The sequence below is a fragment of the Anopheles marshallii genome, chromosome 3 (genome assembly GCF_943734725.1).
Source record: "Anopheles marshallii chromosome 3, idAnoMarsDA_429_01, whole genome shotgun sequence".
Classification (NCBI taxonomy): domain Eukaryota; kingdom Metazoa; phylum Arthropoda; class Insecta; order Diptera; family Culicidae; genus Anopheles; species Anopheles marshallii.
This window is the reverse complement of record NC_071327.1, coordinates 2,829,605-2,857,302: the sequence shown is the minus strand read 5'-3', so window position 1 is coordinate 2,857,302 and position 27,698 is coordinate 2,829,605. Positions and strand designations below refer to the sequence as shown.

Below are 27,698 nucleotides of genomic sequence, written 5' to 3'. Positions count from 1 at the left end.
CCAATCTAGGACTTAGCATACTTCCTGTTTCGCAAGTTACCATTAATCATAGTTAAAGATCTTCTTCCATCTTGGCTATCACACTCCCGATAATGTAGATATGATGGATAAAGCAAATAATTCACGTTTCATTCTCCAGCGCGCGCGCGCTTACTGAGCGTTACTTCGTGTCCGCTCTCGTGACTCAAAAACCCGAATGACCCTTTGGCACACGTTTCATGATCTCCCGGTGCATCTTAGTTACACATCGTCCGCTAACCGTTCCTGTCAGCGGCAAGTTCCCGTAACAGATCTACAGGTTGAGCGATTACACACTCCATTAAGCCGCTTCTTTGCAAACATTACGCATATGAATTCGCAACGGATACCCATCGACGAAATCCTTCCCACAGCTCGGACACACGAACGGTTTATCGCCCCTATGACGTCGCTCGTGTATCATCAGCTGACGTTTCCGGATGAAGGCCGCATCGCAGAAGGAACACTTATGCGGCCGTTCGAGCGTATGCACCGACATCTCATGCCGCCGTCGATCGGCCACCGTCAGGTACCGCTTGTCGCACGTTTCCGTCCGACAGTTGAACCGCTTCTCGCCCGTGTGCGACAGTTTGTGTATGTTCAGCACGGTAATCGTTTTGAACTTCTTCGGACAAACGTCGCACTGGATGGTCGCTTCGCCGTGCTTGAGCGCAATGTGTCGGTTAAGGTTCTCCTTGCGATTAAACGCACGACCGCACTGGTCACACTTATGCTGGCCCGGTATGTGACAGCTGCGGTGCGAAACCAGCGTACGGTTCGAGGCGAACGTTTTATCGCAATCTTCACACTTAAACGGTCGCTCACCGGTGTGTGATCGCTCGTGGGTATGTAACGCTGTACGGGTTTTTTTAGTTATGCCACAAACTGAGCACACGAAACCCTCCTGGGTGTTTGGTGCTTGGTGTGATCGAAGGGCGCCAATGTTCTTGAACAGTACGCTGCAAACGTTGCATTCGTGGTATGATTCAGATTGCAATATTTGGTTTAACCTTTTCGTCTGCATCCGGTTCGCTGTTAACACCTGCTGGTGGGACTGGTTTATGTGTTGCTGTAGAGCCGGTTCTCCCTGGAAATGTTTGTGACATCCTTCGAAACAGCAGTACCGCCGTAAGCGGGATGCTTTCGACACGTTGTTCTCCAGTGGTTTTAACTCTATCGATGCCGGTAACGTCTCGCGATGAATTCCACTGTACAGATGCAGTTCCATTCGTCTTGGATTATACGTTTGAAAATCGCACAACTTGCAATAGTATTGCGTAACGTCCACCGTATACTGAAGATGAAATTCCACATGGCGCTCGCTTCGAAACCGTCGTCCACAAACACCACAGCAGTATGAAATTTTGCGTACCTTATACACGGAACTGCTCGGCAAAGGCGAACCGTGCATACGCTTAATATGTTCCATCCGCTCCCCATCATCATCAAAATACTTCTTACAGCAACAGCATCTTGTCCCGGGCAGTGCGACTGCTTCGTATCGATCCGCGATGCTTTCCCGGCAAAGGTTGAAATAGTTTGCATGCTCGTCCGTCATTAGCATGTGCGAGATCATGCGCTTCTTGGAGTCGACCAGCGCATCACACAGCGTACACATGTAAAACTGACGTTGCTCTCGCATGCGCTTGTGGCACACGTACACCAGCCAGTACGCAAACTGTTTTCCACAGTACTCACAAGCGTACTTCGCGTGTGGGTCGTGTGTGATATTCGTGGCTTTGTCTCGTTCTTCCAAATGTTGTTCGAGCTGTCGTTCGGTGGAGAACAGATCCGTACAACAGCAACAACGATGTTTTATCATTTCTACGATCACGTACCCTGATTCTTGTGACACTATCAGCAAGTTGCTCCCGGGAATTCGGCACATTGCGCTTTGTATGCGTTCTATCGATTTAATCGTCGTTTGTTCTTGCTCTTCATCGAGATCGCTTTTCTCTGCATCATTAAACTCGATATCAATCGACAGTTCACCTTCATCAGCGTATGAATCGTCCTGATCAAACGGTCTAGATTCATTTGTAGAAGGTTCAAAATCAATCACTATTTCGTTAAGCTCGGACGTTAGCGAATCTACCACAACTTCTTCTACTACCTGCTGTTTCTCCAACAGATAGTTATCCCTTATCGTTTGTTCTGTAACGCCGTTTGAGAAAGTAATTTCCTGTTGGTACACATTTCTCTCCACATAATGACGATCCAGCATAGATTGATTCGGAAACGACTGGTAGCAGGTTGGACAGATAAAATCACCAAATTGCGAGAATGTTTTTCCATTCCGGTGCAGTTGAACGGCGTGCTCTTCTAGCTTATCCTGTGTGCTGAAATTCATGGTACATCCACAGCATGCATAGTTTATCCCTTCGTTTGCTGCATAATGTTCTGTAATTGCGTGTTCTGGTTGCTCCGGTTCTTGCAGCACATGTTCAACGTAAGAACCGTTTTCAATTATCTCAATCTCATCATTATTTTCGCCAACTGCTGCTGTGCTGAATTCGGATATGACTTGTACTTTCTGCTCAACTGTATCGCTCGTTGCATCTAGATTGCATCTAATCGTAAGTAGAGTGTTATATTAACAGCTATATATTGTTGCGAAGAAAAGACGAGCAACTTACCCTAATTCCACTAACAGCCGATTATTTGTCTGGATGCACTGCTGGCGTAGATCGTATGCTACTTTCAACCGATCCAAGCACTGGAGACAAATGTTCTGCGGTAAACGACGATCCTCGGACACTGAAATGCTTGTGATGATCCGTATCATCTCCTCGATCGTTATGCTTCCCTGCATCAGCCGTACCGAAATCAGATCATCCTGGTCTGGTTCGAAACATATTCGGCAGTGTTTATAATTCATTGTGGACAGTTGTAATTGGAACACATTTACACATACGAAATCTACATAAGTTCCCCAAAATGATTAGCGTCCTTACAGGAACTGAAATCGACGGTGTAATACTCCAAAACCCCGCAATGAACAACGTTTGTATCTATTTATTTATTGCTAATTTTTCATAGCGTTTTGACATTCAGCAAATGATTTAGACCGCAGCTGACGTTATGCGCCGTGTATACGATTTCAGCAAACGTCATTTCGGGAGCTTTATCCTACGGTCCTGCTTCTATGATTCCAATATAGCTAATAAATGAGACACAAAACACCCAGTACATCTTATTATAACACAATCAACAAATAAAAATTAAGCGCTTTAATTAATAATTTAAATAAACGCACAAAACTAATGTCCTGCATTTATGGGGTATACATTTTCGAAACGGGCGAAGCGAAACCGTGCTGAATAGAAAATGTCAAACGTTTTGACACAACTGTATTGTGTACGGTATAAACGCTGCTTCAGCAAGGCCAACCTTTGTCATAAAACCAGTTTGCCACCGTCGGATGCAAAGTAATTCAGTTGGGTTTGTTTGCAAAACGATACTCCATTTTCGGAACAAATATCTACTGCTGGTTGGTGCTTCAATAGGGATCGAAATTTAGCAATTATGCCTTCGTTTACGGGTGAGTTTACGAACCAAAGACTTCCAGCTTTCTCCTACGAAGCCGCAGTTATTCGCTGGTGACAGTTCACGCAATTGAGGTTATGGTGTAGGCAAAATTTGAAGCAGTTAAAATAAATAAATAATCTCTTTTTTGGAAGGTTGGCTTGGGAAAACCATCACTAAACGTTCTTTATTTGAAACTCGTTTAAAAAAAGACAATTGCCACCTTTCGCAGGGGCCACCGAGATAATAAACAACACTATACACAACGAAAACAACCATGATTAAGCAAATTTGATTGGACTTTTGGCTTTGTTTTCCAGTGAATGTAAAGTGGGGTAAGGAAAATTTTAAAGATGTTGAAGTCAACACCGACGAGGAACCGATGCTGTTCAAGGCTCAGCTGTTCGCCCTGACCGGTGTGCAACCGGATCGCCAGAAGGTGCTGTGTAAAGGAATTAGTCTGAAAGATGAAGAGTGGAACATGCCGATCAAGAATGTATGATTCAGAAGAGAACGGACGTAAAGGTTCTTTATAATGGCTTTAACTTTGTTTTTAGGGTGCCACCTTGTTGCTTCTGGGTACAAAGGAAGAAGTACCGCAGGAACCAGTGGAAAAGCCGAAATTTATAGAAGACATGAACGAAAACGAAATAGCGACAGCTGTAAGTGGGACGAGTGATGTGACAAAGAAATAGGCGCCCCCAAACTTTGATATTTTTTCTTCCTTTTATTCATACAGTTCGATACTCCGGCCGGTTTGGTGAATCTGGGTAATACCTGCTACATGAACGCTACGTTGCAGTGCCTGCGATCGGTGCGTGAGTTGCGCGATGCGTTAAAGGAATACAAGGAAGATTCGAGCGGTGCGTCGGGGTTGGCTGGGCTGGCCTCACCACACGCTATTACCATGTCAATGAAGAATCTGTTCGAAGATATGGAACGTAGAAATGATTCGATCACACCGGTTCTGTTCTTGCAACGGTTTCACGCCGCGTTTCCGAGCTTTTCGCAAACCGGCGAGAACGGTACGTACCGTCAGCAGGACGCCAACGAGTACTGGTCCGAGCTGTTGAAAATGCTGCAGCAAAAGCTGCCGGCACAGAAACTTTCGGCAGAGCTAAGTGTAAAACACAGGTAAGCCTGATCCAGAATGGTTTAGAGAAAATTGTCAATCTAATGGTTTTGTTTTCCGGTTGCAGCTCGTTCATTGACCAATGGTTCGGTGGTACGTTTGACGTGCAGATGAAGTGTACCGAAGCGGAGGACGAGCCCGTTAGCAAATCTAAAGAAAACTTCCTGCAGCTAAGCTGTTTCATTTCCACCGAAGTGAAGTACATGCACTCGGGATTACGATTGGTACGTGATTATTCCCCTTAGCGAGATGAGGGAAGCTAGAACATTAAAACGATTGTTTTATTACAGAGACTCAAAGAACAATTAACCAAAATGTCCCCGTCACTTGGCCGTGATGCTGTTTACTCGAAAACGGTAAGTGTATATACATATTTGAAAAATAATATATCCTCTCGAGATATCAATGAAAAACATATTTTAATACAAATAACTACTCGATTAACGCTGCACGACATTTCGAGCAGCAGTCGGTTTTGTTTTCATTCGTTTTCTGTCGATTTCGGCAAACAAATTTCGCTCTGCCGTCTGAACACCTACACAAATGCACAGCGCGCGTATTTGTATGCAAACAAACAAACGTGCGTCGCGCTACCTTTTTTCCAACCTCACCCGCTTATGGGTAGGGAAAAGGGTGAAGAAACCGCTCCGGATCCGGCGTATTGAAAATGCGGTTCATTTATCAATGCCTAGCATGACTAGCAGAATTGCGATGGGTTAGAAACTAGTGCTTCCTTCTATTGGGCTATCATTTTAACGTGTTTATCACATTTTGTGCGGTTTAAATCTCACAAAAACAAAGCCCGTACGCAGCTGGGAAGAAGCAGGTGCATTTTTCAAAACACGAAGCCATATTGAATTCGAACAAGAATTCTGTGTGTCCGCCATATTGCATTCGGAAAACGAGCAGGCGTTGTAGAAAGGGATGGCTATCCATGGCCGCTTTCGAACGATTGCATTTTGGTGTGATGTGTTTTAATTTTGTGTTACAATTTTTCAACGACTAGCGATAAATTTATACTAATGAAAAATTGGAGAAAATTGAGTGAATTTTTTAAAATAATTTATCTGCTGAAAGCAATAATTTTAATTAAATAAAAACATTAATCCCATGTTCGAAAACGCATCGAAACAGTCGAGCTGTTTTGATTATCGATGGTGCTGTCTCGCTCTGACACGAGTAAAGGCGAAAATGGTGAAACGATTTCGCCCGCAGCTAGCGAACAGAGACGCACTCATTTTTTCCCTGTCTTCTCGTGAAGGAAGAAATTCTACCCCGGGCAGCCATCTTTATTTTGGAAACGTGAAATTTCTGTCGGCTATTCAAGCAATCTTTGGTACTTCCAGTCATCGAAGTACAGTAGCACACCGGTCACACATTTGAGGCGTTTGGGCAGCAAAGCTAAGATTCAAAGAAAAAGGTGCCGTAAAGTGATTACATCAGGACGGGGACAGGCTGGTTTCGTACGCATTGCTGTGTGTGGAAAAAAGCCAAGCGGAACAGACCGAAATATAAGCGAAAGGGGGGGCATTATTAGTGTTCTCTGCGGTTCTTCGGTGTGTGTGCATTGTGCTGTTGTGTCGCGACAGATAGCAAGAACGGAAAATAGGAAGTGCGCCAATGTTTGTTTCCCATCGGTGCTGCATCAGAAAATTCTTTATTAATGGCAATTCCTTGAATACATCGTGTGAATGGACAATGCGCAGCAGCATGCGGGAGGAATAAAACAGTTGAAAGGATTCCCCCTCGCAGGTGTGTGAGGAAACACACAACGGAACATTGGTGCTTCTACGCGCACATAATATGAGCTTGTTTTGATAGTGGTGTGCGTATGAGTACGTTAAAAGCCTCCGTGGTTCTCTGTGGTGTTCTGACTCCGTTACGAAGTAAAGCGAATTGAATCCCTGCTCGGGGTTCACAACAACCTGCATTGGGACCTAGAACAGGGTATGTTGTCATAAGCGACACATCGGAAGAACTATAAATATACGTTAGAACCATCGCCACACCAGGAATAGAGACGGTAATTTTTGCGGCATGAGATTGAAATAGTGTTGGAACGAAACGGGCCGCAGGAAGTGCAGCATTTAACGCCAAGCAAACACACCGAAAAGGATCACACACACGCACACAAACACATCGCATCCTCTGTGCAACAAAGGAGACCTGTACGCACAGCAGCTGTCGTCGTCCGTCGCCGCGGTCCGTATCGTTGCGTTAGCAGTTTGGGTGTGTGCGTGTGTGAGGGTTGGCAAGAAGAATAAAGGATTAAAGCCTGCGCTATTGTGTGTTGTATGCGCTATCGCGTACCGCTTTGCTGCTGATCGTGCGTGTGTGTTTGTGTGAAGGACTCGGCGGTGCTCTGTTGCAACAAGACTCCCGGTTGTTCGTGGTGGTGTCTTCTCTGAGGCTTTAGATCTGTTTCTCTGAAGCGAATCGAATAGACATCGCTAGAGCGCAACGTACTGTGTGGAAGCGGTTGAAGCTGGAGTACCGTGCACCGGGAGTGCCGGGTTTAAGACGGAAAAGTGAAGGGCTACGTCGATCCGCTGGAGGAGGAGTACCTGATGATGTCCTCCCACCATCACCATCATCCGCATCATCATCACGATAACATCATGTCGGAGGTGGAAGTGCCGGATGCAAACATAGTCGAGGTGGTGGACGGAAGTGCCGGGTTTGGGACGGAGATAGACTACGATCAGTACGGTGGTGTGGATGGGCACTACGAGGAGGTAACATGCGAAACGGAGGACTCCCAGGGGTTGATGGGACACCATCTGCACCACGGGGACGATGACGAGGAGATACTTCACCACGAACCAGACATTGGACAGGCAGTGCACGAAGAGGTGCTGGATTCGTCCGGTGATGCAATGTGCGTGTACGGGGACATCAATCTGGAGAACGAAATCTACATCGAGTCGGCAACGACCAACCCCGGACCCTCGTCGCGGAAGCGAAAGTCCCTGAAGCAGTCCAGGAGCAGTGGCATGATGAATCGTATTCGGGCGAACGATAACCATAGCAACCATCACAGTCACCATCACCATGGCTTGACGGCGGTTGAGCAGCTAGATGTCAATCATAAGCGGCGCCGCTGGGAGCAGAAACAGGTGCAGATCAAAACAATGGAGGGTGAGTTTAGTGTGACAATGTGGGCGTCCGGTACGGATGATGACGACGGTTCCAATCCGGAGATCGATCCAGACTACACGGAGTACATGACGGGCAAGAAGATCACACCGGACTGCGACAGTATACCGGGCATCGATCTGTCCGATCCGAAGCAGCTGAGCGAATTTACCCGACCGGCACACAAAACGAAAGGCGGCAGTGGCAAACTGTCTTCCAGTTCGTCCACCAACATGCTGTCCGCAGACGGACCAGGGCTAATACTCGGCGGTGACGGTGGTAGCAGCGGTGGCAAATCGTCCTCCGACGTGTCCGACCGCAACATTGCCTGCCCGCACAAGGGTTGTACGAAGATGTTCCGCGACAATTCGGCCATGCGGAAACACCTGCACACACACGGCCCACGGGTACACGTGTGTGCCGAATGTGGCAAATCGTTCGTCGAAAGCTCGAAGCTAAAGCGTCACCAGCTGGTCCACACGGGCGAGAAACCATTCCAGTGTACGTTCGAGGGTTGCGGCAAACGATTTTCGCTCGACTTTAACCTCCGGACGCACGTGCGGATACACACCGGCGACCGTCCGTACGTGTGTCCGTTCGATGGCTGCAACAAGAAGTTCGCCCAATCGACCAACCTCAAATCTCACATTCTAACGCACGCGAAGGCGAAGCGCAACAGCAGCAGCAGTAGCAGTGGCAGCAGCAGCAGAAACCAGAGTCTTATGCAAACCGCGTCGCCGCATCACACGACTTCGGGTATTTTACCACCGCAAGCCTTTGTGAAGATGGAATCGGTCGAGATCGACAACGATGCGTCGCAGTACATAATCTACACGGATTAAAGGGAACGTCCTCTCCGACAGCACGGTTATTGTGCGTGCACACACACACACACACATGTACACATACAACGCGGGATGTACAATTTGCCATTAATCTTTGAGGAACACCGACCAGAAAGTGTATAAAATTTTACTAAGTCGAACGGACAAAATTCAGTTATAGACGCAAAACGTGATAAATGTGAGAATCACTTCAGATAGAGGATATGACATCCGTGTCTTGCGTATGCCCAGTAGTATGATCTATGATGTAGATTGTCAATCGAAATAATTTACAGGAGAAATTTGATGATCGTTCAGGAGCTGCGCGCAAAACGGTTTGATATAAGCCCACTATCGGTCATTCAATCGGCCTGCATCATGTGTGTGTGTGCGCGCGCTTCAAGGTTTGATTTAGCACAACCTTCGGTTTTAGGTTTTTGCTCTACATTTCAAGAACTATTGTTTAACCAACCATTAATGTGGCTATAGAGTACAAGGTTGCATTTCGCTGTAGAGCAGAAGATAGTCAACAGAGTAATTATCTTGTACTATTCTTGCGAACATTATCGATGTGCAGATAGCATTAGCAGTAATACACATACGCAAAAGAGCAAAGAGAAGCATATGAGTTGCAGTCATTTTTAGCAAGTAGGATCAACCCTTTTGTTTCTAAGCATCTCAACACTCCTTGTACATAATCCTCATAAAACCATACCACACCATACATCTCGGGACATCATTTAGTAGCCTAGTGCGCGCAATAGAGCAAATGCACTTTTCGCGGATGCATCGTCCGTATTAGCAACAGGAAGAAGCAACGATTATGGTCCACAACACACACTACAGGGATGGACCACCCTTGCAATCCCCCTAGACACATGTGGTTCAATAGAGATCATTTTTGTATGTTGCATGTGCCGATATTGTGTAAGGTTCATAACGTTATCGACAAAAGGAACAGCAGGAAGCTTTATAAGAGGATAATATTTGATGTACAAACATTTTTGAATCGCGCAAGTCATACAGTCAGAACCGGAACATTAAAATGAAGAAAGAGGAAGGTTTATGGTGCGTGTACGTGTACCGGCTTATGGAAAGATCGACGGAGAAGATAAAAAAAACTGTACATAGCAAAAGTCATTTAAGAAGGTAGAGTAAGGCTCATTTCGTTTCCGACATGGGCTAATATCATTTTGTTTTATATGATCTATTTGATGTGAAAATAGAAGGGAAAAGAGCAGAGCTGTTGCAAGAAATATTATAATTTTGCAGTAAGACACACAATATTAGGGTTCTACTATAAGCTGTATCCATTCAGGCACCTTTCATTTGGCAGAACTCTTGTTTCATCAAACATCCATTAGGAGGTTTTTTTTTAGAATTTTCTCATTTATTTTCTTCTTTTTGTACAACATGAACTCCACCCCCATTCTCAAAGCGCGCCCTCTATACGTTTAATTACAAATGTGTTATAATATTAATATAGTGCAGGAAGATATAAAGTACGGAATAGAATACACTCACGCATAGTGTCGATCGTGTGTTGCATACAAATCAATGAAGATGATCAGCAAGAGTGTTCCGCGATGAAACAGATCCTGATCGTTACAGCGAGAATGGAAGAGCGTGTTTTGAATTATACTGACTCCCTTCCAAACACAGCGAGATATAGGGAGTCTCCTAAAGGAAAGTCGGGTACTTTTCAGAAATAAAATTTTCAAGAAAACATTTTTGTTGTTTGCCTTAACGTAAACTTGATCTTGGAAGTGTGAACTTTTATCTGCAAGTGCAAGTTGTTGTTGGAATTTTTTAAGAGGTTTGGACCTCCTGGGTGCAAGTGCAAGTGGTTTGGAACTGCATAACAGAAGAACTATGGTTAGCATGGCGTAACGGATATATCGTAATCGTAATGCATATGCTGAAAATTATCTTGAAGAAACTCTTGCGGCATGATGTTAATGGGCATCATAGTTCATGTGTCCAGTATCTTAGTCCTGGGTTTGCTTATCCGAAATTCATCATTCCTTCCGATTCTAGAAACATATCTTCTGGTGGATCCAACTCTGGTCTTTCAATAATTAATTGTGCGAAGTACCGATCTTGGAAGACTCTCCAACTGCGTGCAGTGTAGTGGAAGCGATTTCACAGACTACATTTTGGGGTACAATATTAGTCAAAATATTGTTTCATTTGTTCATTTATTTTGATTTCATTTTAGTCGCTGATCAGTCGTCTGCCTGCATACCTGACGGTGCAGTTCGTTCGATTCCAGTACAAGGGCAAGGAGGGCATTAATGCTAAGGTGCTGAAGGATATTAAGTTCCCGATCGAGTTCGATGCGTACGAGCTGTGCACACCGGAATTGCAGGAAAAGCTATCACCGGTGCGTGCCAAATTTAACGAGGTGTCTAATGCAGAGGTTGAGCGTACGCTGAAAGGCAAGAACAAATCAAAGGCAGAGCTAGAAAAGGAAAAGCCCAAGACAATTCCCCAACCGTACTGCTTCGAAGATGGTAAGTTACTACATCGGGGACGGGGGAGGGAACAGCGTTTGCCCATTGAGCTGATCAATCGTCTGGCGTTCTAGATCTAGGTAGTAACAACAGCGGTTACTATACACTGCAGGCTGTCCTAACGCACCAAGGACGATCGAGCTCGTCAGGCCATTATGTGGGCTGGGTGCGACATAAGGACGATCAGTGGATTATGTTCAACGATGACCACGTGTCCCCGGTGGATCAGGAATCCATCCTGAAGCTGTCCGGTGGCGGCGATTGGCACTGTGCCTATGTGCTGCTGTACGGACCAAAGGTACTGGAGCTTCCGGTGGAGATGGTAGACAAAGAGGCGGGTGGCGATCAACAGCAACAGCAAGGCACGGCTGCCACGAGCGAAAATATGTCAGTTGACTAATCTATCCGTACGCTGTCGATGCTTGTACTGTTTCGTTTTTATCGCTTATGTTGTCCATCTTAAGTGGTTCGAAGCGTGATGACAATTTTCTATGAACCGTGTCACAGTTTCGTGCGGAAATGCTGAAGAATCCGGTATACTCCAATCTGTGGTACAACGCATTGAGAGTTGCTATGGCGGTATAACGGATCCCGCCCTTAGCCGTGATTTGGCAGAGTGATGTAATAAAATTGATACTGAATCTTCTAATGCTCTCGACGAACAAATTCTTTGTGCTGTCGCGTGTTGAAACTAAATTGATTTATTTGAAAAATAACCCGCGCATGGCCGTGGAATGTGATTCCGAAAACGAATTCCGGAAAATTCGAGCATGTTCGACAAATGTCAAACATCAGCTGTCAACGGGCTGTTCGAAAGCCAGTGTTTCACAACCTTCACAAGGATACGTTTTGAAAATAATAGCGCATCGTTTCTGTGTATTTGAAGTAAGTCATTAAAATCATTTTACTCATCAAAATCAACAACGTATCATTAAATTTTTACAACTCCGTTATTGAACAGTACCGCCGCACGTTTGATTCCGTGCCTTGTGATTGCGGTTGAAAAGCACTGGTTCCGAAAAAATCGTCGTTGCCTTCTCCGTATTTTGGACTTGTCAAAGACATAAAAACGAGCCGCGGAAATCACCGTAACAAACTTGCGAAGAAGCACTGCCAGGCCATTTATACCACACTTGCCGAAAAAGTGAAATAAAAGCGTCCGGAAATGGAGGATTACATCGATCTGTCCCGTGATGGAGGCGTGCAGAAGCGTATCCTGCAGGAAGGTACCGGCGACGAGACGCCATCGAAAGGATGTTCCGTATCACTGCATTACACCGGCACACTGGACGCAGATGGGAAGAAGTTCGATTCAAGCCGGGACAGAAATGAACCGTTCCAGTTCAACCTTGGGACCGGTTCGGTCATCAAAGCTTTCGACATTGGCGTTGCATCGATGAAACTGGGCGAAAAGTGCATCCTGCGCTGTGCACCCAAGTATGCGTACGGCAGTTCTGGTAGCCCACCGAACATCCCGCCGAATGCGACGCTTAACTTTGAGCTGGAAATATTGGGCTGGAAGGGTGCAGATCTTAGCCCCAAATCGGACGGTGGCATACAGCGGTTCATCGTCCGGTCGGGCACGAGCCGCGATCACCCGAAGGGAGGCGATTTGGTAAAGATTCATCTGGTCGGTCGTCACGAGGGCCGTGTGTTCGAGGAACGGGACGTAGAGTTCTGTTTGGACGAGGGTAAAGAATTCGGTGTGGTGTCGGGCGTCGAGGTGGCACTGGAGAGTTTCAACAAAGGTGAAATGAGCAGATTGGTGCTGAAACCGGCTTACGCATTTGGAGCAGAAGGAAACAGTGAGCTCGGTGTGCCACCGAACGCAACAGTCGAGTATACGGTCTCATTGAACGACGTCGAAGCGGTCGTCGATCGGTCAATGATGTCGCGCGATGAAATGATAGCCCAGGCACAGCTACTGCGCGAGAAAGCCACCAAGTACCTGAAGGAGGACAAACACGAGCTGGCACTGAAATTGTACGACAGTGCACTAACATACCTCATTCATCAATCGAAGGAGACGGATGCGATTAAATTGGCCATCTTTTTGAATAAGGTTTTGTGCTACCAAAAGATGCAGAACCACGACGAAGCGAAGCTTGCGGTAAGTTTATCAAACGAATCTGCCACTTTAAATACATCACTCAACGCTGGCGGTTTTGTGGTTTCCGTTTCATTTGCTGATAGTGCGTCGAGGCATTAAAAATAGACAACAGAAACGTTAAAGCACTGTACAGGCAAGGCATGTCGAATTTGGCACTGGAAGACTTAGATAGAGCCTTGAGAGATTTCTCTGCTGTAAGTACTTGCAATCACATCGTTCTTTTGGGTGTAGCATTTAACATTCATTGTTCTCACACGTACTCACTCACAGGTTTTAGAAATTGAGCCGGAAAACAAAGCCGCACGTAATCAGGTATCGATGTGTAAGCATAAAATTAAAGCCTACAACGATCAGCAGAAGAAGGTGTTTGCAAACATGTTTACCAAGTTTGCACAGAGTGACTCCAAGGTAAGTTTTGCACCGATTGCTAAACCGATCCATTCCCCCAAAAACACACATAACGAGATGCCTTCCTTCACAATCGTGTTGTCGCTAGGTTGGGGTTTTGTTTACACGGAAGTTAGTAAAATATTATTTTTTGTTATTTGTCCTTTCTTCTCTCCTCTTTTTAAAACCGAACCCGGGGTTTTTGTGCCTTTCCATAGTGAATACACTTACCTAATGCTGTAAACCTTCTGTGCAGCACGGCTTTCCTTAGAAGAACCAGTCCATTTATTTGAAACAAAACAACATACATTGGGAGGGCAAACACAAAAATAAAAAAATCTCACACCTCATTCGACTGATAAAGAATAACCTTTTATTCAACACACCTCCCAAAACATCCTTTTGAATTCTCCATTTATTGCTGCACCGTGTGCCCGTCACGCGAACCGATGCAACGAAACATCCGCAACAGAAAGCACAGGAGGAACAGAGCCGCCAGCCGGATGTGATGAAGCAAAAGTTTGGCGAGTGGGGTGACGACGAACGTGAACACGAACCGACACGGTTCGAGCAGGAAAACCCGGACGTTATCATGCTGAATGATTTGCATAAGCAGTTCCGCAACATGTGAAGGGCAGGGTAGGAAGTTTCGTTGCCATAGCAACAGCAGAGCAGCAGCAAGTGATTACTACGATAGACAGCAAATCGAATAGGGTGGTTTTCTCTCCTCAAGAAGGACACATCGTGGTAGGGGCGGAAAAAGGGCGCAAGCTATATTTTTGCTACTTACGCGTGGGGCAAAGTGGGAGACATTAAATGCGAATTAAATTTTGGAACGCTGTGTGGCAGTGGTTAGAATGTAATAAACTCGAAAAACAAGTCGCTCTTTGCTCGTAGATCTTTTATTTTCGAAACTAGTATTAGTAATCTGACAAATCCTGGGTGATTCAAGCGGAACGTAGAAAAAGGTGATCGTTCTTTTGAAGTCGTCCAAAATTTCATCCGTCCTGGGTCAAAGGTAAAACACCTGTCGCGTCCGGCTACACCTGACTGGTCAAGTCATTAGAATGGTACTGCATGATCAAGTCTGTAAAGTCTATTTTGATCGTCCACATGGACAGAGAAGGCGTCCAGCAGTTGCTCAAATTGAGATGGTATTCAAACGTCCGGCAGAATGGGAGAGATACATACAACAGCGTTCGACCATCAGCAGTTAAAAGAACTGCTAATAGATAAATATCCTTCTCTAATAACTTACATTCTTGTACTTTATTATTTTACAGTTGATCGAATCCTTTGTATGCCACGTGTGTATTAAGCCTAGCAGACCGCTATATCCGCATCATGTGCTGGGAATTGTCGATAGTGTTGCTGCAATTCTCTGCGTCTAACGAAGGCCATACTGCAATTGTTGCAACGGTGTGGTTTCTCGCCGGTATGTGTGACCATTTCGTGCCTTCGGCGATCGGTCGCGTGTGCAAACTTACGACCACAGTCATACCGACACGCGTACGGCTTTTCGCCCGTGTGCATTCGCATGTGCAGATCGTACCGGTGCTTGTTTGGCATCTTTCGGTTGCAGTGGCTACATTCGTACGGAAACTCCGTCGTGTGAACCGCCTGCCGATGCTTCTTCAGCTGATAGCCGAAGTGGAATCGTGCATCACACTGATCGCAACCGTACTGTCGATCCTGCCGGTGGGTTATCAGATGCAACTTGAGAAGCGAACTCTTCCTGAATTGTTTGCCACAACGCTCACACGGGAACTGTGGCGATGTGTCGATATGCAGCAGCTGCACATGATCTTTTAAAGCACCAGGAGTAACAAATCCTTTACGACAATGAATGCAAACGTTGTTCTGCTTCAACTTCCAACCGTTTCGGTGTCGTTGCAACGTTTTATTGCTTTTAAAGTTTAGCTGACATGTGTCGCACACGTACCGATCGGATGTACGTTCGCTTCGATGAATCCGTTGACGGACGGCGTGCAATTCCCGTACGTGACGGTGCAGCTCGGTTTCCCGATCGAATGTTGCATCGCAGCGCAAAAAACAGCATCCGTAACTGCTGGTTTTGGTAGACTCGCAGTTCACTGACTGTTGCTGGGTGATATCAGTTACCTTGGCATTGTCGAGAATGATCGCAACATGGTGGTCATTATCGTCTATTTCCGTCAGTAGATGATCAGCTAGTGATTTTTTCTGTTCTATATGTTCATTTTGCTGACCTTCTTTCTCTTGCTCGATACACGTACTCAAGTGCCGCGTTAGATGTTCTTTACAAGTGAAACCGTACGAGCAATAATGGCAAACAAAAAGTTCCGTATTTAGGAACCACTGCCGATGGCTCTGTAGTTGATGCTCATCTTCGCACGCTTCATAGCAAACATCACAAACGAATGAATCGTTCGGTGCTTTTGTAATGTGCGTATGTTTCGCGATAATGTGCTCCATAAGGTTATTTGTACTTTCAGCAACAAAATCGCAACCGCAACACATTGGGCCGCTTAACTCTACGTACTCGATATTATTAAATAGCATGTGAGTATTTACATAATCGAGCTTTGGTATTACGAAGCGCTTCCCCAACAATTCTGGTTTTCGGCTTTCTTCAAGTTCCAAGTGATGTTCAACATCTGTATTTAACATATCGTGTGTTACCATGGTTTCCATGGAATTTGAACTTGCGTACTGTTGAATGAACACATTTCTTAGCAACTCTTGAAACTCGATTGCAGCTCGCAATCGATCATAGCAATCTTCAAGACAAATGAAACCTTCTTTGAGAGCAGGCAGTGACGTGAGCTGAAAAAAAGAGACCAAAGAGACCTCATTAAACTTCTTTTCGATAGAAAACCGTAGCCAAACTTTACCTCTATATTTGCAAACTGTGCAAGAGTTTCAGCAATAGTTGAATCACTTGTGAAAGCAGCAGTTACAATTATTAGTTCTTCCCGTGATAGTAATTTGGCACAAATTCTACACTGTAACTTTTTGCTGCAGCTGTCGAAGTGGGACATTTTTTCTGTGTCTGTGATGTACAGTATTTTCTAAATCGGAAGTAATGCACTGGTTTGCTATAGGAATTGTCTCTCGATTATTCACAAGCCAATTCCAATTCGAAAACGCAGCAGGCTGGAATTGTAAACAATAACAGCAATCAGTGTTGCCAAGAATTATGATTTTCTCGAAATGGGCAACGCATCGCCATTTTCAAGAATGTAATGTAATTTAATTTAGGATAATACAACGATATTTCAATATTACCTAACAAAGGTAATATTATGTTAAATGACAAAAAACAACTCAAAAGCGATCGAAACTTGCTTTACTACAATAAATTGTTCACTTGCAAAGGATAGCACAATTCGAAGAAAAAAACATGATTTGACTGCTGCTTGTCACCCCGCAGGGCCAATAAAAAGCCCGCAGTGTACTTCATTCGTATGCATAAGTTTGCTACCCACTGGTTTCCTGAAAATAGCAGGCAAAGATAGAGTAGAAACTGCAGTTTGAGATTTTCTGCTTATTTGGCCATCTTAAGCCGAACAAATAGTGAAGACCGTGGGTAAATTGTCGGATTTGACCGTTAGCTTCCGCTAGTGTATCAAACGTGCAACACATTCCAATTGGTCGGTCATTTCGTTTACGCTGAAATGCAGAGAATTTCGCAAAACCCGCCGGGCCCTTTTTTTCGCATAGAAAACTGTGAATCTTAGTGTGCTGAGAAATCCGCGCCACTGGTAATGCTTTTTTAGTGATCTGGCACCATTAGTATCCAAGCAACATGTAAGTATGGTTTGCGAATGTGCATAATTCGATGGACAATAGTGTTTTTAGGCGGAAAATGGTGTGATAATCAAGCGAGGAACGCGTTCATGAGAGTGCTGGCGTTAGTTCTTTGTTTTTGTTTTGTATTGTATCTCAGTCACGCACAAGACAGTGGTTATGTTTGTGTACTCTTTCTTTTTTACAGTCCCGCTTACAGAAAACGAACGATATTCAGTTCCAAATTGTGTTTTCTTTTTGTGTTGCGGAAATGGAAAAATCCTACAGATATCAAAAAAACCGAAATGCTATTAGCATGTAAAATTTCTCTCGAACCCAGCGCAATAGGCAATAGGAAGTTCAATCAGTGCACCTCTCGCAACAGAATGCAATCTGGGCATCACAGCATCAGTACTAGGCGTAGTGGTATTAATTTTTCAATAATTCCCGGTATTATTCACACTACACAGGTCTGCTACCGCGGAGGAGCCGGATCTTTTCAACGATGTTGAAATAATGGAAGTCGGTGATTTTACGGAAAGTGACGAAAACTACGTTTCGGTGGAGTTGCGTTCTGACGACGAAGACGACGATCGTATTATACTTGATGCGAACGAATTTTCGCCTCCAAAATCGTTGCTACAAGCTGAGTTTGAAACCATGGCAACCGAAACATCCACGTATGCCATGAATTCCTCGGTACAGAACAATCGTTTTCTATCTGACCATGAATACTTGAACGACAGCACGACTAACAACATTTGTGCACCAGAGTTTGAAGCGACAGCTAGTGGACGGATAACGAGTCAAATCGAGCACACCAGTAGTGAGCGGTTTAGTGTTCCGTACGTTGAAGATCTTGGACTGCAGGATTTGTTTAACAAAGATAACGCTCCGGATGGGGCAACGCCGATAGATATCGAAGAAAGCGATGACGACACAGCGTTTGACCAGCAAGAAGTAAAAATTGAAATTGGGGAACCGCAAATCCAAGAGACAATCGTGGATACCGATTTCATTGGGAATGAACAAATTGCCATTGATGGTTTGCAGGAAGAAGTCGATGATCCGTGTTACGACATATTGCGGTCGCTCGACAGTACATTAGCTAATTGCGAGACAAATAAAAGATCGTTGCTTGATAATGATCACTCCTACACGACGTTAAACTTCAGCAGCCCGCTGCCCAGCGACCAGGACGATTCAGCCTCCGATGATGGCAGCAGACTTAGGAAGTTGGTAATGCTTTCTAACAAATTGGCCTGCGTGGGTGATGTTACCACGACGAGTGGTAAACAAACGGCAGAACGAATTGACGTGACCGTCAGAAGATTACTTGAACGCTCGAAAAAGCATCGCAAATCTGTGGTAGAACATGAACAGCCTGTCGCGGAAGGTTCACCGACAGCGAACGGTGATAGCCCGGGCAGATTGTCCGTGTTGCTATCCACCAACTGCTCGGAACGTTTGGAAGACGATGGAGCTCTCCCATTGTCTGGTGGCTCGTCGAATGAGCAGGTACAGGAATTTTCTGGCTCGGATACAGACTGTGCAAAAGACGGTGCTACTGCGACGGATGGGACCGCAACAGAGCTCGATGACCTATTATCATTAGGGAACAAATTTGCAAAACAATATGAACAATGGATAGAGAAGACGAAAGGTGAAGAAAATTTGGCATCAGTCCCGAAGAAGGCTTCTGAATTAGAAGTTTTAATTAAAAAGGTTAGTAAAACACATTTTTATTCAGCTTTTGCCGTTTTGAAGGGATATTTTAAACTTTTCCGTATTTCGTTTTAGATTAATAGACAGAGCAAGCAGAGCTACCCTAACAGTTCAAAGGTACGGCAGTATTCGTCCGAATCGAACGTTAGTAGTTCAAGATCTAAAGTAGAAATAGCCGTACAGACGGATAGTTCAAAGCACAAACAACGGGAATTGAATGAACAGTCCAAACAAAAGTTGCTAAATTCTTTGAGCAATAGCAGCAGCGATCAATCCGGCAGCGAGGGTTCGACCATGGCGCGAAGCTCGGATACCGATAGCGATGGTGACGAAATGATGCAAGAGTTTGTCAGACGCAACAGACGATTGCGAAAAAGTGCCAAAGACAAGCGGAAAGCTCGCACGTCTGAAGATGTTGTAAAAGGCAAGCCCGCTGCTAGTAAAATCTACTCAGACAGCAGTGCGGACGAGGAGAAGCATTCCGAGCGGGATGGGGAACGTGTGGATGGGGACGAGAACCTTCTCGACGGTGTTTTGAGCGGAGTAGACGACATTATTTCCGATTGTCCGGACGTGATGGGTGTGATGCAAGATTACTTTCAGAAGGCAGAAGAACGGCAAGACGAAGAGGATCGTTCGCCGAAACAAAGTCAACTTACTACCGATGAACAACTAAGGACGGATCAACGAAGGCAAGGTTTTACCAAGGTGCTAGATAAGGCTTCTGCTACAAAGCATGTTAAAGACATGACCGAAGCCGAACGAGAGGACTATGAAGACATGGAGATCGAACGATTGTGTAATTTAAACAATATTGTCGTAGGCAGAAATGCTTCTAATGTCGTCTCAGGAAATACGCAAACTATGGTAAAAGCAAAGGGCGCTAAAGAATTCCCAAAAAAGAAAAAGGCAGAAAACAGTATGGAAAAGTTTTTAAATGATGAAAACGGCACCGATAACATGATCCAACTCGAACCACACTCTGAGGAATCGAGCGAGAGTGAAAAGGATGTGGTGGAAACGGAAGAACAATTTTTACAAAAGTGCAACGAAACTGTGAAGCTGCAGCTGCTAAATCAGTCCACGAGCAGCAGTGAAGAAATGACCGATGCGGATAGCATGGACGATCGGAGCGATACCAGTGATGACACAAGTCAAAATAGATCTGACGAATCTTCTGGCTCGTTGGTGGAAAACTTTTTGAAACGTCACGGCAACAAAAGAACGAAGATTCAGGAAAAGAAAAAGCGGGCAATGGAAGAGCCCAGCGATGTAGAAAACAGCAATTCGCAGTTATTAAGTAATGGGAGAGCTGATTCCCCGGAACACAAAGCGGCTGATGTGGTAGAAGCTTCCAGTGGTAAAGACACATCAGCGGAGAAACCACCTGGAGAATGTAAGAAGCAATTTCGCATGGAGCTAGCAAATCCGAAAGATAAAGAATTGTTCAGCAACGATCTGTTTGACGACAGCAAAAGTGACACATCGCAGAAACAGCCTCGCAAAAAGCGAAAACGAATTGGTGCTCGAAAATCACGTATGTCGTCCAATTCTTCGGATTTGGAATCTTCCAGTGAGGCATCTGATGAGGAAATAAATAAAATTTCGATAAAGAAACGTCAACGGAAACGAACGGTACCCTCCACAGCGGAGGCACTAGATTCCAGCGCAACAACGGCTTCTCCTCGTAAAGATAACTTAAAGTCGGGTGTAGGTTTGGTAACAAGTGAGAACGATGCAACGACAAAGAAAGCCACTATATCCGAGTCTGATTCTTTGGAAAAAACATCATCCCCAGCAACTGGTTTAGAGTCGACATCATTTGCCACAGATCGTTCGGTAAAATCCAAAGCTTCGAAAGATGGTCAGGACTGCATTAGCCTCAGTTCGGACAGCTCGGATGATGCCGAATTGATTTCGGCCGATCCGGACGAAGGTAAGACACCACCGGACAAGGATGCGAGGCGAAGAATTCGGCCCATGCTGAGCAACGACGAACTGGCAGAGGAAACTAAAAAAGCCCAAAAGGAAGAGGAAGGTCGAGCAGCAAGGTTAAAAAAGAAGCAAGAGCAGCTGAAGAAATGTCTCACCACATATAATCCGACGTCGGGTGAGAGTGATTTGGTACTGGATTATGATTCGGTGCGCCGCCAGGCAATCAGCGTTCATCCGGAGATTGTGAAGCTTTTAAAACCTCACCAGGTGGAAGGCATTCAATTCATGTACGACAACACGTACGGTTCGGTTGATGCGCTACCGAAACATCCCGGTTCTGGTTGCATTCTGGCGCACTGTATGGGGCTCGGTAAGACACTGCAAATGATTACGCTGCTGCACACGGTAATGCGCTATCCGCAGCTGATGACGAACCGTGTGCTGGTCATATGTCCGAAGAGTACGGTAATGAACTGGAAGGAAGAGATTTCTCGATGGCAGGGCACTATTCGCACAGGCTATCAGATGCGGGTGTACTGTTTCGCGGACGTTTGCACGCAGAACGATAAGATATCGGTGCTGAAGCGATGGTACTCATGCAAGTCGCCCACCTGCGGTGTGATGTTGATTGGATACGAAGCGTTCCGTGCACTTATCAACTACGAGCGCCGGAAAGGTTCGGAGAGAATGCGCAGCACCAAATTGGGGCTTATCAAAGAGTATCTGCTAAATCCGGGTGCCGATTTAGTGATATGTGACGAGGGTCATCAAATTAAAAACAAGCGATCCGCTATAAGTGAGGCAGTATCTAAAATCCATACGAAACGGCGAATTATTCTCACGGGAACTCCGGTGCAGAACAATCTGAAGGAGTGTAAGTAATCAGAAATGATCTGAAACGTTTCTCCTAATTCGATCCATGCACAAATCGTTTCATCTTGTTTGTTTCTTTGTTTTGCAGACTATTGCATGGTCAACTTCATCAAGCCGTCATTTCTGGGAAGCGACAAGGAGTTTAACAACCTTTATGGGAATCCAATTAAGAATGGGCAATGTAAGGATTCCGATCAGCAGGCCATTAAGATTATGAAGCAACGATCTTACGTTTTACACAATAAGTTATCAAAATTCGTACAGGTAAGTAGTGCTATTTTGAATCAAATTGCAAAATTATGCTGAAGTAGGATTTGGTATTTCTATTGATGTTTTATTGTTACATTTTTTTTTTATTTCCCCAGCGAAAGGAAGCAGGAGTATTAAAGGAGTTCCTTCCTGCAAAATATGAGTACGTGTTATTTGTTCCACTGACACCGGTACAAGTAAGTCCTGCCGCAATTATGTGGGCAGAAGCGATGCGCGGAAACTTTTCCGAAAAATTCCGTCCAATGGGAAACGGTAAAAGTTCTCACTATTCTTTGCATTAATCGGACATTTTCCACTTTGTATCTTTGTAGGAGAAATTGTACGAAGTATTTTTACAAATGAACGAATACACAAGCAGCGACATTACCGGCGAACCTGGTAGGACAAAAAAATTCAAGCTGATTGCCGATTACACCTCATTACGCAAGGTACACACTATTGTAACTTTTGTAGAGATAAGAGACTGTTTTTATTTTTTCCATATTTTGTGTCTCAAATCAACCATTGCAGATATGGACTCACCCAAAAGTATTAGAGAAAGCGTGGGAATTGGCAAATCTGGAGAAAAATCGCAAAGATGCGATGCGCAAAACGGCTACTCCGGACACGGACGATGAAGCGCCCGACGATATCAACGATATCGCGAGTGGGCAGTTGTCGGTTACGAATGATTGGTGGCGCCGGTATCTACAAACGGCCGATTTGGAATCGCTCTTCCCAAGCAACAAGTTGTGGATCATGTTCGAAATATTGAAGCAGAGCAATGAGCGTGGTGAAAAGGTGCTAATTTTTACAGCCTTTGTGTCGGTTCTTAACATGGTCGAACATTTTATGGCCAAGATCCATAACCAAAGCGAAAATCAACAGCAGTCGGACGAGTATGGTTACAGCGCATTTAAGGGTCCGTGGCGCCGAGGCAAAGATTATTATCGGTTGGATGGAAAGACACCAAAGACGGAGCGCCATGACATGATCACGTCGTTCAATGACCCGTTAAATACGATTACGAAATGTTTCCTTATTTCGGCAAAGGCCGGTGGTCAGGGCATTAACTTGACGGGTGCAAACCGAGTGATTATTTTGGACACGTCCTGGAATCCATCAAATGACCAGCAAAATATTTTCCGCATTTTTCGCCTCGGCCAGAAGCGTCAGTGTTACGTATATCGGTTGATAGCCGTGGGTACGATGGAGGAAAAGGTGTACTCGCGTTCGGTTACGAAGCAGGCCCTCAGTTACCGGGTGGTGGACGAACAACAGATTGACAGGCATTACAGTTACGGCGAATTGGCGGAGCTGTATACACTGACAAGGCTTACAGAGATGACGCGCGAAACGCCAATTCTTCCGGCAGATGATATTCTGGCGTCATTGTTGCGTATCTTCCCGAACAAAATTTTCAAGTACCACGAGCATGACTCACTGCTGGAAAACAAACCCGAACAAGACCTAAGCGAGGAGGAAAAGAAGGAGGCTTGGGCAGCATACGAGCGGGAAATACAGAACAATGAAAACCGTTCCTATTTATCGCAGATTGGTTCGCTAGGTACGGCTGGAGCGGTTGGGGGTCTATTTGGTACATCGCAATACGGATCAACGATGGCTTCGTACTATGCCGGGTTGGGGTATGGAGGTATGCCAGGTTTTCCCATTGCCGGTGGCGACATGTATCGGAATGATTTCTCCTACGGTAATACGATGAGTAGACCACTCTACATGCCGTATGGCGCACAGCAGTCCTTCTCCGCAATGATGAACGATCCTGCATACGCGTCGGCAATTTCAAAGCTAATAACCTATTCTATGCCCGGCACCGGAGGGATGGACTATGGTATGCCTTCGCTTCAGGGTCATTCGTCACCATTGAGCAATGGTCAATCGATGATGCCACCGGTCGGTCCAACGACAGGTCAAGGGGGACCAACCGGAAAAGGATACGGATCCGCTGGTGTTCTAGCGAGCATGCTAAACTACTACACTGGCAAGGTGGCTGGCGGTAGCAGTGGATTATCGCCATCAGCTCTGAGTGCATTAGGACAAACTCCGTTGCCCGGTTTGGCAAGTTCCTCGTTAGGAGATATCGCTGCGCAGCATAGTGCCTCAAACAGCAACAATCCCATGAGTCACTACAATACGTTAAAACAGATGAGCGATTACGCACAAAGCAACTCGGCGCTTCTGCCACCTAACGCAATTCCATCGCCAACTTCGTCGGGACTGACGATTACAAATATAACCTCACTCCACAAAACGAAACCATCATCCGGTGGAAATCCAAGTACAAGTGGTGGTGGTTTTGATTCTACGGTATTCAATCGGTTGAGCGAACATCTGGCTATTTCACCACTTGCATCGGCTGGCCTTTCTAGTCCATTCTCACCCCGCAATGTGCCATTGCAATCGCCGACGTTGGATAACCAGGCTAGAAATAATGCAGCACATGTCCCAATTACTTCCTCGTCATTACAATCGTTTACCAGCAGCACGAATGTGAATCCTGGCAGTAATGCTAATGCCACAGTAACAACTGCGAACATTCAGCCTGCACCAGCACAATCGATAACGATTGGGCAAAGTATGCAAAGGAATATTAAACCGACGGCAGCCTCATCGAGTCGTTCCACTGTTACCAATTCGGTAGAATCCATTAGATCAAATCCCACTACATCCGTTTTGCGCTCAACATCTGGTACAGCGCTTAATGCCAGCGCAGCTACTATTATACCGAGCGACGAGGAAGAAGATTTAAGCAATACGAAAGCTATTCCTCCAAAAACACCCAACTCGTTAGAAAAACGTGCCACTGGAACTAACTTTGGTATCACATACAATACGATGCAGGACAAATCTACCAACCCGTCAGCAAATACCGGTATCGGAAAAGATTTGTTAAAGAATTTGAAAACTCTAAGCAGTAATATAGCTCAGCAGCATGCAAAGCCTATGTCTCCGAAGCCGTTCACCAAACCGGGCATTATACAAACTTCTCAAACTGTTCCTCCCATAATCGGCAATACCAATCCTAACCGAATTCAACTAGAACGTACGAACAGTTTAGCTGCTCTAAGCAGTGTAGGTACAACATCCGCACTACAGCCAATGACGAAGGCAACGGTACCCATCAAACCAAGTCGATCCTCACCGACGATTAATTTAACAACTCCCGTGAAAAAACAAACTACCGCGGTGAGCAAGCCAACATCGATGACTCGAAGTCCTCTGATGGCACAACCTCCAGCGAACAAGACATTGTTACAGTCTGCAACCACATCAACCGCACCACCAATGCAGTATGTGCGATCTGGCAATGCAGTTCAGCGAACGTCAGGAACAGCTGCTTCCCTCAGCACAATGTTTCCGAAGGGCAGTTCTGCTGTAGTGATTAAATCACTGGGAACTACGAGCGCAGGAGCTGTGCAAGCTACGAACACTACGACCACGGCTGCGACTGCGACAAGAACTGTTAGCACCACTGTGAAACCGGCGCTGGTTAATGCAAGCCAACAGGGCAAAACAACGAACGGCTCACAGCCGAGCCTGACCGGATTGCAAACAATGTCTCCTAAGACTTTGTCGAATACGACAATTACGCAAGTGAAATCTGCAGCAGTTACAATTCCTAAACCAAAGGTCGAAAGTCGTCCAATGACGTTGACAATGACGGCAATAAAGGCACCACTTGTAGGGGCAAGTACCGGTGCAAAGATAGTTAAAAACCCAATTAACCCCTCCACGATGCCGAAAATGGGTCAGATACCTGCAACACCGGGACTGAGCAAGGATACGTCTAACCGCAGTAGCATTTACCGTCAACTAAGTGTACCGTCAAAGGCACCTTCCAATGTTAAAGCCACACCAGTTGCATTGCTTTCAACAGCTAGCATGACAGGTAAACTTAATAATCCCACTGGAACAGGCACCACCAGATTACCTTCTCCTGCTTCCTTGCAACTGTCGGCAGTGAAGACAACATCCAGTGTTACGACACCTGCAACAATCACCAATCAGTCGAGCTTAGTGACTAAACCGGGTGATACGATGTCGCTGATGTCCCGTCCAACAACGATCATTAGTCGACCAGGGAAAAGCCCAATAACTGTGAGTGCTGCTAGAACGAGCGAAGCTACTACAAAGTCTGGTTCAGCGAACATTATCACGACCGGTACAGGGCAACATCCAGCATCTTCCCGTGTTTCTGTCAGCGGTTCGCTTCCACAATCGACGATGACAGTTATACCAACACGAAATATCGCCACTACTGCCGGGTTGCAAAGACTGACCGCTTCTACTGGTGGAGCACCATCGCCATCGGCATCGACCTTAACAGTTATTCCATCCTCACCTACTGCAAGATTGCAGCGAACTTCTTCGACAGGTGGAACGCCAACAACATCAACAATGACCGTCATTCCAACAGCAAACGTAAGCGGAATGAGTTACAGTTACAAGGATGGGGGACGCAACGACGTCAAGATACATAAAGCTGTAGCTTCACCTTCGATGATTCGAATTCTACCGTCCGTATTGGGTTCACAGCCAACTACTCTTAAACCGATGTATGTATTTGCTCGTCTTAGTATCGCAATTGGTATAACTCATTCACCTTCATCTTTGTTTGTTTCATTTCACAGAACATCAGCGTCTTCATCAAGAACTGTGCTGAAACCGAGTGTACCGATAGGGAACGTTATTCGTGCTGGTACCGGCACCACCACCAACACCAACACCACTACCACATCACTGGCCGGAGGTGTTCAATCGGCACCAAACTGTGTTTTTATTCGCAAACGCGGTTTGGATTCAACTACGCTGGACAGCTCGAAACCCAAAAGTTCGATTTTTGACCAGCAGCTGAAGGGCAATGGTAGCAACGAATCTGATACCCCCAATATAAAGCGTACCAGACGTGAACCAACGGTAAAAAATTGAAGTTCAAAATCCGAAAGTGAACTCGTTTAAGAGAAATTAATACACTATCTACTGATAGCTGGTTCGTTGGATGAATTATGTGAATTAAAATTTCTTTGTACATTTCCATTTTCTTTACAGAATATCAATCCTGCCGCCGTTACAAACTCGGTTTTGTCCTCGTTGGGCATCACGAATCGCATGTGTGGAGGATTGCTAGTTAAAACGAAAACATTACCTCCAATTAAAAGTAACAAGCAAGGTAAGTGATCGCTGCGTACATTTAGTATACATGTTCGGTCCACATTTGTTCGCTACAACTATTTTTTTATTTTTAGATGACCCTACCGAAGTGGTAGTACTTGAGTGAAGTACGTGTGCTAAAGATTTGTTTAAAGGATTACAATTTTTGTAAACGGACTTTTTTATTTTGCTTTTGGGCGTATTAAACCTCCAGCTTGAAGAGTATCTTCTGAACGCTAAAATTTGTGTTGTTAATCTCAAATTGAAGTGCTCTTAATGGTTACTTCATCCATTGTTTTATCTACTGCACTATCACATGCTGAAGGTAAATA

The 27,698-nt window shown here is 45.2% G+C and overlaps 5 protein-coding genes across 5 annotated transcripts; 4 read left to right on the top strand and 1 right to left on the bottom strand.

Annotated features, from left to right (window-relative positions):
• Positions 1-319: 319 nt before the first annotated feature.
• LOC128716180 (zinc finger protein 845-like) lies at positions 320-16,308 on the bottom strand. The gene is made up of 6 exons (XM_053811101.1): positions 14,974-16,308; positions 7,983-8,138; positions 3,913-4,003; positions 2,655-2,937; positions 2,233-2,588; positions 320-2,079 (listed from the first exon to the last, which is right to left on the bottom strand). Exons 1-6 carry the CDS (start codon positions 16,306-16,308, stop codon positions 320-322), a joined length of 3,981 nt encoding a protein of 1,326 aa, XP_053667076.1.
• LOC128715904 (ubiquitin carboxyl-terminal hydrolase 14) lies at positions 3,544-11,547 on the top strand. Its single transcript, XM_053810821.1, has 8 exons — positions 3,544-3,559; positions 3,864-4,039; positions 4,101-4,205; positions 4,283-4,677; positions 4,743-4,899; positions 4,966-5,031; positions 10,853-11,147; positions 11,222-11,547. Exons 1-8 carry the CDS (start codon positions 3,544-3,546, stop codon positions 11,545-11,547), a joined length of 1,536 nt encoding a protein of 511 aa, XP_053666796.1.
• Positions 7,243-8,652, top strand: LOC128715905 (transcriptional repressor protein YY1-like). Its single transcript, XM_053810824.1, has one exon. It carries the CDS (start codon positions 7,243-7,245, stop codon positions 8,650-8,652), a length of 1,410 nt encoding a protein of 469 aa, XP_053666799.1.
• LOC128715906 (FK506-binding protein 59) lies at positions 12,313-14,275 on the top strand. Its single transcript, XM_053810825.1, has 4 exons — positions 12,313-13,257; positions 13,341-13,451; positions 13,528-13,665; positions 14,117-14,275. The coding sequence occupies exons 1-4, from the start codon at positions 12,313-12,315 to the stop codon at positions 14,273-14,275; spliced, it is 1,353 nt and encodes a 450-aa protein (XP_053666800.1).
• A 528-nt stretch (positions 16,309-16,836) lies between the features above and the next one.
• On the top strand, positions 16,837-27,493 carry LOC128716176 (uncharacterized). The gene is made up of 10 exons (XM_053811096.1): positions 16,837-16,865; positions 17,883-19,137; positions 19,213-21,946; positions 22,034-22,209; positions 22,311-22,391; positions 22,527-22,643; positions 22,726-26,771; positions 26,847-27,132; positions 27,265-27,385; positions 27,462-27,493. The coding sequence occupies exons 1-10, from the start codon at positions 16,837-16,839 to the stop codon at positions 27,491-27,493; spliced, it is 8,877 nt and encodes a 2,958-aa protein (XP_053667071.1).
• Positions 27,494-27,698: the final 205 nt, after the last annotated feature.

Excerpts from the sequence above, each read along its gene's own strand:
- LOC128715905 (XM_053810824.1), top strand. The coding sequence starts at position 7,243 with ATGATGTCCTCCCACCATCACCATCATCCGCATCATCATCACGATAAC.
- LOC128716176 (XM_053811096.1), top strand. The coding sequence starts at position 16,837 with ATGGGCAACGCATCGCCATTTTCAAGAAT. Across the intron at positions 19,138-19,212 it reads TAGAAGTTTTAATTAAAAAG|ATTAATAGACAGAGCAAGCA; the intron begins GTTAGTAAAACA and ends ATTTCGTTTTAG. Across the intron at positions 27,386-27,461 it reads AATTAAAAGTAACAAGCAAG|ATGACCCTACCGAAGTGGTA; the intron begins GTAAGTGATCGC and ends TTTTATTTTTAG.
- LOC128716180 (XM_053811101.1), bottom strand. The coding sequence starts at position 16,308 with ATGGTAACACACGATATGTTAAATACAGATGTTGAACATCACTTGGAA. Across the intron at positions 2,938-3,912 it reads ACAGCATCGGTTCCTCGTCG|ATTTCGTATGTGTAAATGTG; the intron begins GTGTTGACTTCA and ends GAACTTATGTAG. Across the intron at positions 2,589-2,654 it reads CGGCTGTTAGTGGAATTAGG|ATGCAATCTAGATGCAACGA; the intron begins GTAAGTTGCTCG and ends ACTTACGATTAG.
- LOC128715906 (XM_053810825.1), top strand. The coding sequence starts at position 12,313 with ATGGAGGATTACATCGATCTGTCCCGTGATGGAGGCGTGCAGAAGCGT. Across the intron at positions 13,258-13,340 it reads ACGACGAAGCGAAGCTTGCG|TGCGTCGAGGCATTAAAAAT; the intron begins GTAAGTTTATCA and ends ATTTGCTGATAG. Across the intron at positions 13,666-14,116 it reads TTGCACAGAGTGACTCCAAG|AAAGCACAGGAGGAACAGAG; the intron begins GTAAGTTTTGCA and ends CATCCGCAACAG.
- LOC128715904 (XM_053810821.1), top strand. Across the intron at positions 4,206-4,282 it reads AAAACGAAATAGCGACAGCT|TTCGATACTCCGGCCGGTTT; the intron begins GTAAGTGGGACG and ends TTATTCATACAG. Across the intron at positions 4,678-4,742 it reads GAGCTAAGTGTAAAACACAG|CTCGTTCATTGACCAATGGT; the intron begins GTAAGCCTGATC and ends TTCCGGTTGCAG.